The 14640-nt window shown below is 37.9% G+C and overlaps 1 protein-coding gene across 2 annotated transcripts in view; it reads left to right on the plus strand.

Annotated features, from left to right (window-relative positions):
* The first annotated feature begins 2572 nt into the window (after positions 1-2572).
* LOC102699014 (ankyrin-2) overlaps positions 2573-14640 on the plus strand; it is an 88596-nt gene continuing 76528 nt past the window's right edge. The window contains exons 1-2 of one of the 2 annotated variants that reach the window (XM_069191937.1): positions 2573-2961; positions 12195-12296. In XM_069191937.1, the coding sequence (XP_069048038.1) occupies positions 2830-2961; positions 12195-12296 (234 nt within the window). In that variant the 5' untranslated portion in view covers positions 2573-2829. The remainder of the gene's footprint in view (positions 2962-12194; positions 12297-14640) is intronic. The other variant, XM_069191944.1, reaches the window with a different exon arrangement.

Genomic DNA, 14640 nt, shown 5'->3' on the forward strand with positions numbered 1-14640 from the left:
AGATTGAAAAAGTGGTCTTGACATTAAGCAACAAAGGCATTTCACCATGTTAAAACTGCAGGCAGATACACCAGTCATAATAGGATGGATTCAATGCAGTGTCAGACAAATTCTATTTTATGTATTGTGCTGTCCTGTCAGGATATTATCACTTAAGCAATTAAGCAGAGCCATCACAGGGGTGACTTGTCATCAGTTTGTTTGGGGATCATGTTTCGGGTTTAAAAGAACAGCATCAGGACTGGGGTGAGTTTACTACCCTGATGAAACAGAAACTACACTAAATTCACATGACAGGCCCTGCTGCAGCAGCCCCACTGAGCCCCATGTGTTCCTGTCTCTCAATCTCTCCAGGAATTTATTACAATTTCCCTGCTTGAGTCTCACGCCTATATGTGAACCTGCACACCAGCAAGAGACGTTACTGAACATGCAGTAGACTGGGCCGGTGAAGCAAAAAAATAAATAAATAGGGTGTGTGTGATTCTTTATTGCTAACATGTTTTTCCAAATTAGTCTGGGTAAATTGCACTTTTCCATTCATTGTGAAAACTAGATTGAGAAAATACCAAAGACAGTTAATAAATTACTTATACTATTATCATCATGGTCATTGAGTTTATTAAAGTTTATTAAAGTGTTATTATTGATTTTATTAAAGTTCTTTCATTTCTAATCATTTTAATGATCTATTTTTGCCTCCTGCCAGGAATACTACTTTTCAAAAGGAAGTGGATACTTCCATTTTTAAGCTGCCTGCTATTTAAGTAGTGATTTAGAGGAAAACTAAATCCGAATTAATAATCTTCCTTACCGTATCATGGTCATGTTATGTCTTGGCAGTTTGTTTGCACAGCGATACATTGTAATGAATTACAAGTATTTCTGAAAACAGGGGTTGCATTGTTCATGTATTCATTACAAACAGTCATGTGTCTTTTCAATAGACAGAATACTAATGAGGACATTTAACTGCTTGTCAACAGATCTTATGTCCATTTAGCAGCAGCTCAAAGTTTACAGTTGTTTACTCAAAGATCAATCTTTGCTGGAAGATCAATCTTTTTAAAAATCAAAAGATTCTCCAACTTAAGAAAAAATATTTATCTGGAGGATAATTTCATTAATTGTACTTTATAAAGCATATAAAAACATATGTTTTGAGTGTTTTGGCTTATTTACATTTTTTAAATCATTTTAACATAGATTATATGTGGAATTTCATAGAATTTTCTTAGAGTTCATATGACTATTGAGCAGACGTTTGAAAGTAGATTTTCTGTTTTTATTTTTTTTAAAGCTGTTTCATTTCTTTCCCTTCCTGGAACATTTACAGTGGAGTGATTTTCGGGCTCTTTTCCAAATGTCCTGCTTTCACATTCAGGACCAGCGCTACGATCAGCCTTGCCTTTTTCATTTAGATTCTCCAATTCTTTTCGTGATCCGATTTGGAATGGCTAATTGTCTAATTGTTTTTCTTTTTTTCTCAGCACACATGGTAGAATGAGGAACTGTAGGCAAACTCCTCGAACCTGCTTCGGTCGTGGAGCCTCTTGTCTTTTAACATAGTCCCACGCAGGAGGTTCATGATTCATTAGAGGAGATACTGTACAGTACATGTTCTTCACCCACAGCACCGCAGGGCTGGAAGCACCCGGGGAGCCGTAGGGGCCACTGAAAAGCAACAGAGCCCTTGCTGACTATTTCCACTCTGTCCACTGCTGGCGGATGAATCCCAGTCACAGTCAGCTGGCGAGATTACTGGGCTTGAACTGGTGGCGATAGAGCTCAACCTGGGCCACATGGGCAGAGCCACTCAACTCCCGATCCCCCCTTCATAAGACTTGTATGCCTTTACTAAACCATTCTGAAGATTTCTAATGAAATTCCATTGCGTGGATATATTTAGATCCCAACGAAGGCGGTTATTTGAATGGAGAGATGCACATCGCCTCCTCTCAGCCAGTTAGGATTCAGTACTATAGAATAAACTAAGTACACACCAACACATTACATTAGGCAGAGTCTGAAAAATCAATTGGAAACAAGTCTGTCAGACTGTTCAGTGCATTTCAGCTTGGCTCAATCGATGGAAAGGGCTGTTGGCTATAAGGTGATACATGCAGGCTTCCACAACCACAGATCCATGATCAATCTACAGGAAATTTTGATTTTATATCCCAGTGTACTCTGCTGTAAAATTAAAGCACTTATTAGTAATTTTAGGTAACATGTTCTAGTATTTAAGCAAATTGCCTGCTATGGAGTATTTTAACCGTGCTGCTGTATTATAGAGTATATACATTTTAGACAGGTTGACGATTAGGTTTTAGTGTTCTGAAGTTCTTCTGAAATTCAACCCTTAGAGGAAGTTGCAGATGGGGAGACAGCAAACCTTAAAAGCCTTTGGACTGTGAGTTGTAGATCAATCCTGTTGTTGCTGGTGGTAACTCGGAATTCCATAACAGCTGGGCATTGAAGAACTGTTGCTGTCTTGGCATGCTACACTGGAGTCCACTGCAGACCCTGGATTCACATACATAGTTAGTGTGGTGGGTGTAAAAATAGCTGGGGTAGTGCCTGAATTAGAAATGGGTGGCTGTTTGCAACAGCAGTTGTTGGTATTCCCAAGAAGATTTTAGAGACAGGGTGGCAGAATGAGGCAGGAGTTGCAGGTTCAGAGCAGCCTCTATGTATTAGTGTGGTAGTTACTCTCCCATTTTGGTTTGGCGTGAGGGTTTTGTTTGTTTGCTGAGTCTCTTTCATCAGTTTGTAGGCAGAGGTCATTGGCCCTTTTATGACACCAAGGCTTTGTAACCATTAGTTGCTATGGGCAATGCAGCGCTTTGTCAGTCTTGTCACTCGGACAAGGGCATGAAAAAAACAAAAGGCAGCTTGCAGAACCTGGACAAAATTCCAGACTACTATGGATGTGATATAAGCAAGGAGCCCGAATCACTGGTAAGCAATGTGTTTGAGGGTCTGAGGCTATTTAAGCTACCAATAGCTTTTTTCTGTTTTATTTACTTTAGTAAAGTAAAGGCAACTGTAGACTTTTGACAGGCTATGCCGTGACATTCCAGCCTTTGAAAGAAGTTTGAAATGCTTCTACTGTATGTGTGTTTTCACAGAAAGTGAAATGCTTTACTGTTCAGATGCCTGTTTGCTGTTTATAGTCAAATTGAGGAAATATTAACAATATGGGATTAATCATGACAAAGGATTACATAACAGAGTGCTCTCATGTGGAATCATTGACTCAGTTAGTCTGTGTTTTATAATATCTGAGCTATATAGCTGTGAACTGCAAACTGTTAAATTTATTTATTATTTTAATGGATTTCTGTATGGCTGCTTCTTTCTGCTTGTAATTTTTTTATGTGGAGTTACAGTAATATAAACTGTGATAAATAAGGATGACCTGAGGAAAAGAGACGAATGCCCATACATTTGTTTGCAGTTTGTTAGGTAAAGCTGTATTATGAAGGCTGTGAAAGTTTTTGAAGTGCTGAGGATTCCATTTTCGTAACCCTGACTTAGGGGTCAAAAGATTACTAGCTATGCATTCATGTGCTATTTATGGTAATTTATGTGCTATAATGTTGGGTAAAATGTGAAATCTCAAATGCAGGGCAATGTGTTGCTACAAAGCAGGTGAATTTAGTAATTTTCAAGGGAGAGCTTCATTTCTTGCATGCTGAACAGGACGTGGAGCTGTTTCAATATTTCTTTTCTTTAGCTATATTTTTTATGTTGTGACTTGTGACAAATTATAGATTAAGAAATCTGATTTGGTTACCATGGTAATCAGCAAAGCTGTTATGAATCTTACCTTTCTCTAATCATCTTTTCAATATCAGAATCCTGGTCTACCAGTTAAAATGCACAGTGATGAACTACTGTTTATTGTTACATATGGTCAATTGGCGATACAGGAAAATAGAAAATCTGTTTTCATACTGGCTTCATTGGATGACATGGTGTTGATGCAAATTTGCAGAGAGCTACTGTATAGCAGGGAATGAAGCTTTATCTGTAAGTAATGTCTCTGAAGGCCACTGATTCTCAAAGCTAAGCGCTTTTGTTTTTTTCTCCATCATGTGTCCTGGTGTGAAAGATAAACAGTCAGGCCTTTGACATTAAACTGTTCTGGCAGCTGGCCTGGCTCACTTGATGCTGCTGCTTAAATATAGAAAATATTGATGAGAGACTGATCAGACAGGAGCCAGAGACACGCCCCAGTGACTCGGGTTCAGTCCCAGACTCTCTGCTTCTATAATGTGGCCGACTTTAATCAGAGGGAATTTTTTTCTGTCTTTTTCATCGTATCTAGTTTTATCAAAATCAGTCTTTCAGCTTAGATGGATATGCCATTGTGTGTATCAGAAAAAAAAAGATAATGTAAATCTGTGAAAAATTGTCATGTTTATTTGTGAAGCTTGTTTGAAAAGTAACTTTGTTTTAGAAATGGGTATCTCTAATGTTTTGAATTCCAGATTTGATTTTGAAGGTGGCCCTAGGGAAAATGATACATTTTAACCCCACCTAGATTGTCATAATATATAATTAAGGCACAGTGAACTTTCACATAAATGTTTAGTTTACCTTCTGTGTTCTGTTAAAATGTTGAAGATCTTCATATTAATCAGATTGTTAAGGCACACCGAAGGTGGAATGACTAAAAGACAACAAAATGGATGGCAGCATTTCAAGGGAAAATAGGCTCAAGCTAATTCACTGTACTGTATCGTGTATGACATTACTGCAGCCAGAATCAACAATGACTTTTACACATAATGATGTGCTAAACACCTTCCATCTTACTGTGATCTTAATCTGTAAATAAGGTTTAATGCATATCTTCCCCATATAGTGAGAACAATCACCTTGTATTGAGTCAAATGCATCATTGCCACTTTTAGTTTTCTGATGATTTTTAAAAAGGAGAAAACATTCTAATGTTATGAACAGAAACAGAAAAGATTAAACCATGTACCAAGTCTCTTAGATAAGCATTCTTAAAGTGTTATATGATACTTTGTGTATTTTTTTTTCTGGTGGTAAATATCCTCTGATTAAGACCAATGTGAGTTTGCAGTCTTCTAGACCACAGTGTAAAAAATGTGAAACTGCATTTGACTTAGGAATTCCCAGCTGATAAGGGAACCAAAAGGACATTCCCAGTGGCCAACTCCCATTTCTGCAGCTGTCATGAGTTTGCAGAGACTGTGGATTGTTTTCACAGCCGGAAGCTGTTTTTCACAGTTAGAACAGTGCAGTCAGTACTGGGTTACATTTTGTTTTATTGTAGGTTGTCACACAAACAAAAAAATTCAAAATGTCTGCTAAACAATAGACACTCAATGGGAAGTATATTTCTCTCTTCAGCACCATGAATTCAGTAGAGAGGCGGACAGCTCCCCTTAATGGCTATCCTGGTATATTTTGGATCTTTGTCATTTTTTGGTGGTGTTCTCTGATATTTTCTTTTCCTTTGTTCTGGCAATCAAATTAAGAAGTATGACATGTTTTTGTGAATTGAACTACTGATCCCAGTAAAATAGCAGAGTGAGACACCGCAGTATAAAAAAGAAAGTCAGACAGTTAATCAATCACTCATTTGCAATTGGAACCACAAGATACTTTGCATCAAAGCAATAGTTTAGAGTTACAATCCCCCCTTACTGTAATATGCTGTATTAGATTGTTTATTCAGAAGAAGAGATATTTGTAATGGCTTTAGAAGTGCCTAGCCATGCCCTGCAATATGTCCGTTCGAGATTACTGTCAATACTGTTCTAAGCTTCCAACATAGGAGAGGAATTAATGTTTGTAGAATTGTTCAACAGCTACGTCTTCCCACAGTGCCCACACAAATACAAGCTCGACTTCAAAGGGAAAAACACCATGTCCACTGGATGTGAATGGAAGGACCTGTTTTCTTTTTAATCTTAATCTTCTTGAGCTTTTAATGAATATCATAGATATTCTGGTTCTTGCTCTGCTGCGGTAACCTGGGCTTTGGAAGAGCTTGAGCAGAACCTCTCCAGATCATGGAACATCACTAAGACAAAACTAGCACATTAGGGTGGTGATGCAGTGCAGTCATTGCTGAAAAAGGCGCACATGTCTGTCCCTTTCTCAGTTGTTTTTTCACCTGACCTAATCTGGGAATGTGTTCGAAATTTTTTTTAAACGACTGAGTTGTAGGAACCTTTTACCTTGGAGTAATATGGATTACTACTGAATGCAAGATATCAGAGGTGTTCATGGTTTCCTTTGCTGGGAGTACAAATGGATTTTGCACTAGCAGTTATTTATTTAAATTGTTCATCCTACTGACAGTGGTAGTTTTCTCTATTAATACTTTTATTTTCTGTTCATATATCAGAAAATACAATCATACCTTTGTGTACTATCAGTTGGACATATAACTCAAATTGATATCTAAATTGTTGAATTATTGTTTTGTATCTGGTCCTTTGTTGCCAACATCCACCGTTTCCAGAGCTCTGCGTAATTGCTTATGCAAAAAATAAAGTGGGAGTTTCTGTATTGCTCTGCTCTTCTCTTGCTTTTTGCTGTTGTACTTTGCTCTTCTTGCAGGGGCCTGAGTAATACATTCCATGACTTTGTGCATATCACGCAATGCAGGGCTTCTGGATCAGTGCCAGAGCTTGATTCCTTTTTGATCTCCTGTCTTTCAGAAAACCTTGAGAGCCATGACTTATCTCTCTGTTGTATAAAATGTGTGAGTTCATAGTACAGCCTGTATTCAGGCAGCACGGGTAAAGTTGAGTCATTCTGTCCCCTGTTAATTGCAGTATCGTATGCCCTCTTCATCTTTCCCCTGTCCTTGAAAGCTTTTATCAGATTAGCTGTGTCATAGCAGGGGATTTATCATATCTTTTTTTATTCTAGTAATTTAATTTATATTATTTCTAGTGGTACAGAAGTATTAACAGTGAATACTCATTTAATAATTAATTAATTAAAGATAAGAAAAATATCAAAGCCATTATCCTTACTATTAGTGTTCTGTTCAGTGAAATTTCTTATGTGAATGTGATATTAAAACAACTGTTGTATTTAGTTTTTCCTTGTCATTGATTGACAGCTGGATAGGATTCTGTAAAAGTGATTACATACTGTATAAACTGTAATTTCATGTTAAAATAAAGGAAAATCAGTTTTTCACGACCAAAAAAATACACAGGACACCTCATGGTTTAAGTATTGATTCTTGATTGTTTCTGTGGGCACTGCATTTTGCATGGCTACTGTAATAAGCAGAGGAAAAGCTGTTTGTGGGTCTATCCTAATTACATACAGTATTAATGTTATTTTCCACCTCCACAGTTTTGGTGATGGCATTAAACATCCCAGTTCTGACACATAATATCACTTGAGCACTTGAGCAACACTTGAGCATCTTCAAAAAAGTAATATCTACAAATATGCCATTGGAGGCTGGCTGTATTAATTGTCTGTGGCAGAATTCAATGGCAATGCAAACAGAAGAGACATTAAGGTAACCAAATAGCAACTACAGTAATAACTCACTTAACAAGGGGATGTGTTCCAGATAAAGTACTCTATTAGCACTGGAAATCAGTGCTAATAGAGAGAGCTACAGTCTGGGGTCAGTGGAGACCTGTTCCCCAGACTGCTAGCTCATACAGTACATACTGTACAGTATAAACATATTTTTCTGGTATTACTGACATTTCTACCACGGAATATAATTTAGGAATCTGCTTTTATACAGAAAAGAGCTTTATTTTTAAATTACTGGACTGTTACAGGAGACAAACGTGGCCAGGTACCGATACTGTACATTCAGTCAGAACTTGCGTGCCTTCAGCCCTTTAGCTTGGCAGCATTGGGAGACCGACGAGAGGAGCTACAGTACACCTGCCAGGATGGGCCTGGCTGTGGCTCACAGGCATGTTAATAAGCTAAATATGCCAGATCACAGTGAGGCCGTGCACACACAAAGAAGCAGGAGAGCGATTATGAATCACTCTGGCCATACTGTATAGTAAACATACATAATATGGCTCAGTCTCACTCATTGGTTCTAGCTTTCAGCATAAATGGAGAAGGTGCCCCTACTCCTGGAGTGAGTATACTTAGAAGAATGTGCAATTGTTTCTAACAGCTTTCATTCTGTAGTATTTAATATGGATAATTACAGATTTTTGTGATTTTAATTATTTATCCAATACATTGTTAAGTTATATGTTGGAATGCAATATCCAATAAAAGTTCACAACTCTAAGGCCCTTATTAAATTTACATAGCAGTATGTCTTCATACAAGTAATTACTGCAAAATCCTATCATTCATTTACAGTATTTTCCTCCGTTGCTATTTTCTTTAGCTTTGAGTGAATTTTCTTTGGTTCTTAGTTTTGAAAATCTAAAACAAAAATGGAAGAACACCTGTGACTATAAATACAGTACAACTACAGATAATAAATCACATCAGGGTGTAAGAAACACAGCTGCAGAATCCACGTCCAATATTATCATATCTCAAAGCTTAAGAAAGTTCTCATTGAGGGGTTTTAAAACAATTGTGTCTTCTTTGTCTTCATTGTGTGAATATTATTTCTCAAAAGGTGAGGCTTCCACAGAAACAACTTAATTAAAAGAAACAGTGAGTAGTGCACAATTATTTTCTTATTGAAAAAGGTAATACATATTCTTTGTGTATTTTAAGATAAGTTGTCATTGGAATTCTAAGGAGTTTTAATTAATGGTGGTATTGATTGCTTTCAGACAATATACTGACCTGTTTGTATACTCTACATACAGCAGGTCTAATGTTTTTCAGACAGTATGTTTTTTATGAACAAACTTTTGACACATTTGAAAGAGAACGCTTATATAGTTAAGCTATTATATAAAGCTAAACTGCTTTTAAAATGTTAGAACATGTGATCTGTTTTGATATCTAAGCTTATAGCAGTCAAAACAATTGAAAGCAGGCCATTTTTTACATTTACAATCTTTTTTCATGTACATACAATATTTGGACCTGCATTATCCGGAGGTTTAAATTATTGTATGAAATGTTTTCAAAACCTACCTTAGCTACATCGCTTAGTATGTTAAAATCCCCCCCAAAGTCATGTTAGGAATTGGAACAAGACTTACATTAAATAAAAGAAAAAAAAAACAAAGGGCATCAATAAAAATATAATACAATCTAATTTTACAACAATTACATATTAATACTTCGGATTCTGGCGAACAAATTCTTACAAATATATTTTTAAAATTCTTATCTTGTCTACTTTAAAGAGATTTTCAGAAAGATGAATAGCTTTCTATTGAAAATTATCATCAAAAAGTCTGATATTAAGAGTACAATCCATAAGTGATCTAATGCTTTAACTGTATGTTCAAGAACGCAATTCATTCAGTGAATTCAAATGTACTTTTTTCCCTCAATATTGTTTGTCCATTAGTGTTGCCATCATTAATGCGAGGCCTTTATGTGCTTGTGATAAACAGCAAGAGTTCTCTTGCAGCAGGGTGTTATCACGAGAAATGTAATGACATAGCTTTGGGATTACTTTAGGGAATGCCTCTCATCTCCATTCTATCAACACATCCTTTCCCATGAGGGGAGAACTCTCCTGCAGTGCCTGTGTGTGTGTGCTCAGGCTGACCACACCTCTGAAGGTGCAGTGCAGACTAGTGTTGTATTACTGCGTTGCTCAGCATATCATTGGCTACCGCCTTCCTGCCTGTGGCTGCAGGCTTCTGCTTCTGTATGCCAGGGCTGATTGCAGTACACTCTGTTCTGCAATGGTCGCTGCATTTTAATGAAGGTACTTGAGACTAGAGTTTTTGTGTTTCACGTTTTGAAAAGCTTGTGCATAACATAAACTCAGGTCACTGCACCAGTCTCTGGCTTTATTTAAAATGCACATATCATAGTAATGGTAGGTGATTCAAAGCTTTTACAAAAGGACAAACTGTATGCAAACGAATAAAAATAGGAATGTGCTCCAATAATGCTTTACAGTACATTTAAAATCTAAGTTTCTGTTTTGGAACTAAATATTATATCCTACTATATATCATACTGTACACATGTTATGTACTGTAGCTCTATTTACTGTATATAAGCAATGGTGATAGATGTCAGTGACTGTGAATGCTGCATTAGTATTATTGCTGCTGAGCTTTTCAACCTTTCAAATATAGTATGCAAAATTTTGAAGACAGATGCACTCTGTATGGTGTTTTCTGCAGACCATTATAAGATTAAAAACTAACATGATACCTCGTGTAACAAGGAACATGTAACACGCTAAGCATTCAGTCTTGGCTCTGGACTCAGCGATACGGCTGTGCCCAATCATCCAAATCTGGGTAAACAATTGTGATTTCAAAACTCGGTACATGCACAGCTGCTCTTCTTTGTCTGACTGGCCCTGGCTTGTTGAGCCAATCGATAACTGTTCCCCCGCTGGGGCTTTGCAGTCTGAATTTAAATGTTCTTGGATGGGTAACTGACAAACCAGCTGTAACAGCAAAGGTCTCTTATTCAACAGAGTATTCTTGCACTTCTGCCATTGTCTGCTCTAGAGGAACCCGAGATGCTGTTTCAGCAAACCTGGCCATGATGATAAGGCGAATTGAACTATGACTAGACAGCTATACTCCCATCACAGAAATGCAGTTTTTGAAGGTCATCTAAAACAGGGCACTCAGAAAAGAAGCCATCTTACCAGTATATTGTTCAATTATTTTATTACACAGCAAACAGAATCATAGGGTGAGTTTATTTGTAAATCTGTTCACAAAATGCCTGATATATTTGATGTGTAGGTATACATGATTAAAATTCATAAATGCTAACTAAACTGGGGTGGGAAGATTTTTCAGCAATTGGTAATTCCATTCAAGACACACCTTTGCATTTAGAGGTATGGAAAACTAAAACTTGGGCTAGATCCTCACAAAATTGGTGAAGCTGACTATGGAACCCTCTAAACAAGCACCTACTAGGAGAAGGATCAAATACATTCCTCTCATGTGTTCCTCCCTTTTTTAACTAACTAACTGAAGGCCGGGAGAGGTGACAACAACAAGTCAGTCTCACTCAGATGCACTTAATAACCATATTATGAATTTGGCTATATACTGTATACCAATATACCAAACTTAAATACCTTCTTTTACATCCATCTCAAGTATCCCTACCCCTTGGTTCACTCCTCTCTGAATTGGGTTGGAGCCTCCTCATCTTATGGCGGGGGGCTGCCCATTGACCCAGTAGGAATAAGCCAAACCTCTCTTATTAAGTTTTGCAAGCACTCACAAAGCATTCAGTCCTTGGATGCTGTTGTCCTTAGTGACATGCAGTCGGTCAACACAATACTGGTTGGTAAAAAGCAGAGGACGGACTCGGCCCTTAACGATACCACATGTTCTGGCAAGACAAGAACAGAGTTGCCCCAGTGAGCCTCACCCATCACCCAGTTGTGTGCTGCCACCTGTGAGCCTCCAGCCACAGTTATTGGAAATCTCTGGAATACAGGACTCTTTGTCACCAGGAACTGAGTTTCTTTTGCTTCAGATGAGCCACTCAGGATTTATTGCATATTGTGCTTCTTTTATAGGCGAAATGAATTCAGCATTATTCTTCTATTAACAAAATGCACGCTAACATTGTTTTGTTTAAGATGTGGTTATTCACATAAAATAAAATGATGAGATTCTAATCCTCTTGCTCTTATTCATTTTTTGCTTGTAACTTTCTGTGTTAGACAGGTTTATAGCTTACAGCGGTTATTCAATTATTGGAATGATTACTCACTGCAACTTTTACAATAAATCAGTGGTGAAAGTGTGGATAGTACACTTAAATTTAATATTTTTTTGCCCCAAAATGCCACTGTATCTTTAAAAAGTGTGTGAATGACCAATTGAGAAATAACTAAAGATATGCCAAAGACAAAAGCTATAATCCAGATGGAATATAGCTCAGAGGAAACTGTGTGGTTGTGTTCTGAACTTTGTGTTTGCTTTGTGTTTGAAACTATCTATGTCTGATGATTGATTCAAGCCCAGCTTACGTTCAATATGACTTCATGGTACGTTCTATACATTCTGCACTGCTTTATGCTGAAGATAGGCTGGACAGTTCTTACCTTCACTTTCTCTCTTTTACAGTCTGACAGCAACACAAGTTTCCTGCGAGCAGCCCGGGCTGGAAACATTGACAAAGTGCTGGAGTATCTCAAAGGAGGAGTAGACATCAGCACTTGTAACCAGGTAAGGACCACAGTATCCAGTGCTAGATTTTCTGTTCTGTTTTACAGTATATGCTTTTTCTGCTGTCCATGTTCACATACATTACAGAATGTTGCTGGTATAAAAAAAGAAAACATGTTTCAGTTTCTTTCAATCCTAATGCATGCTGCATTTTGAATGCCTAATACGCATTAAATGTGGCTTGCTGAAATGTCCTGAAAAAAATAATCTTAAGAGTGAGGAGAATCGATGCCTATACAATGCATTAAGGTAGCTTTAAGGAGAGGAGCAAAGAAAAAAGTGGCAATTTTGTTTCTTTTCTTTTTATTAGATGTAATCTGCATTTCTGTAGAAGTAGTCGAGGTGTCATACAAACTCTCATTCCTCTGCTATTTTAAGATTAAATCAGTCCAAGGAGGATGATGGAGAGCCCTTGCCTTGACTTTGTTGTAAGGTGTAGGCTGCAGTCTCCCCCCACATCCCCTTTTCCTCTCTGCTGGACCTGTGGCCATGCTGTGAATCGCTCACATTGTGACACAATGCTAATTGCAGTTCAAGGTTGCAGCCACTGCCAAAACCTGATCAACATTTTGCACTTAAAGTCTTTGCAACTGAATAGTCCAAGTATCCCTTTCTTGGCAGCACTAGGCGTGTACAAGATTGTTTAAATTCACAAGGTGCTGCTGATGTAGGCTATCGGGTGTCTCCTCTGTCCCTGCCTGGTTCCTTCAAGGCGTCCGTGACACCAAAGTCCTCTGCAGAGTGTGCAGAAGTCTGGCTCAAGAAGCTCGTGTACTGAATCAACAAGACGTGCCTGTCTGCTCTCCTAGTGTTGACTCAGGGATGGAAAAAAACCCTTCTGCTAGTCACTCCCGCCTTCGTCACTATATTCTGTAATGTGGGGGCCAACAGAATTTGTAATTGAAGAACTGTGACCTTTATTCTTTGACAAGTACCAAAGATCATTGAAGTCACACGTATTGGAGTCTTGTTGAGACACTACAAGAAAATAAAATAGATGGGCTTGTTTTTATCATAAAAGAAAATTATTCATCTGGTATAAATTCCACATAGACTTCAGCAGATATTATCCTATCCATCTTGTGGCTTCTGAAAGTATTTCTCTACTGCTTTTACAAGGTATCAGATGCTTATGGGTTAATCTTCCTAATTATGGTCACATAAGGTATTTGCCAGTGTGACTGGGAATTGGTAACACCATCTCCTTATATTGACAAGATGTCAGGACTTGCTTCTGAGTAGTTTCTCAGTTGTTTATTGGTCTCAAGCGGGCATAATTAGCTCTATGTCTAATAAAGATCTAGAGGTGTAGTATTTAAGTTTTTTTCACTTGGATATCCACATATAAAATCAGAATTTTGTATGAATAATACCCAGGGTCAAGGACAAGCACTATAAATACAGTAAGTAGCCATTTTGCAGCTATTGTAATTGGACCAGAGGAGCATGACTGTAGAGATTGTGTGAGTGCCTACCTGCTGTGCAGTGAGTGAAGTTGTGGTACAGTACATGGCCAGCATGGGCCCAGTCTGCAACAGGGAGCTGAAGTGAATGCTTGATACATAAAGGGATTTCAGTTGTCAGCCTGTCCACAACAAGTTCAGAGTTCAGATCATGCTGAAGGGCTGGTGGACAAGAGGCCCAGGGAGACCTCGGCTACGTGTGACTGTCTGAAGATGCTGCATTACTGCCTGCTGTTTATGTTCATGATGTTTTTGCATACAGTATATACTCAAAATGCATCACATACTGTACTGTTCTAACATTATCTAGAGGGTTCTTAAAGTAGGGAGTGATAATACTCGTCTACAGCTTATTGAGGAGAACCTTAACCAGAGGTTTGATGGATGCTGAGAGAGGCCACACTGAAATGAGATACTGACTGATTGCCTTTCAAAATGGAAACTAATGCACTTCATGAAAGACTTATGAAACACATGTCCATTTAGGGGGTTTTGATTATAAGGAATCAAAGTACTTTCAGCCTGTTCATCATACATGTCATCCTTTTTCTTGGAGCTAAATGCTCAGTGACTATATATCCATAATAATGGCATCTCCTGGTTGAATGCAGGACATAAAGGTATATGGTCCTGTATTCCTGTGTACAGCAACCTTCTGTACAATCAACATGCTAAGAGTAAGCATATTTAATACTGAATGTTTTACTTACATTTACATTGACTTACAAAAAGTATTCAATGGAAAAGTGTGTGTAGGGGTATCTTTGTCTCCCCCCTTTTTTGCCATCCCCACTCAGATTTTTTATCTTCAGAGACCATGTGCCAGGAGAGAGGAAGTTTGACAGTTTTCAGATTTTACACATTTCACATGATTTCACATT

Source organism: Lepisosteus oculatus, chromosome 1 (assembly GCF_040954835.1).
Source record: "Lepisosteus oculatus isolate fLepOcu1 chromosome 1, fLepOcu1.hap2, whole genome shotgun sequence".
NCBI classification, from domain to species: Eukaryota; Metazoa; Chordata; class Actinopteri; order Semionotiformes; family Lepisosteidae; genus Lepisosteus; species Lepisosteus oculatus.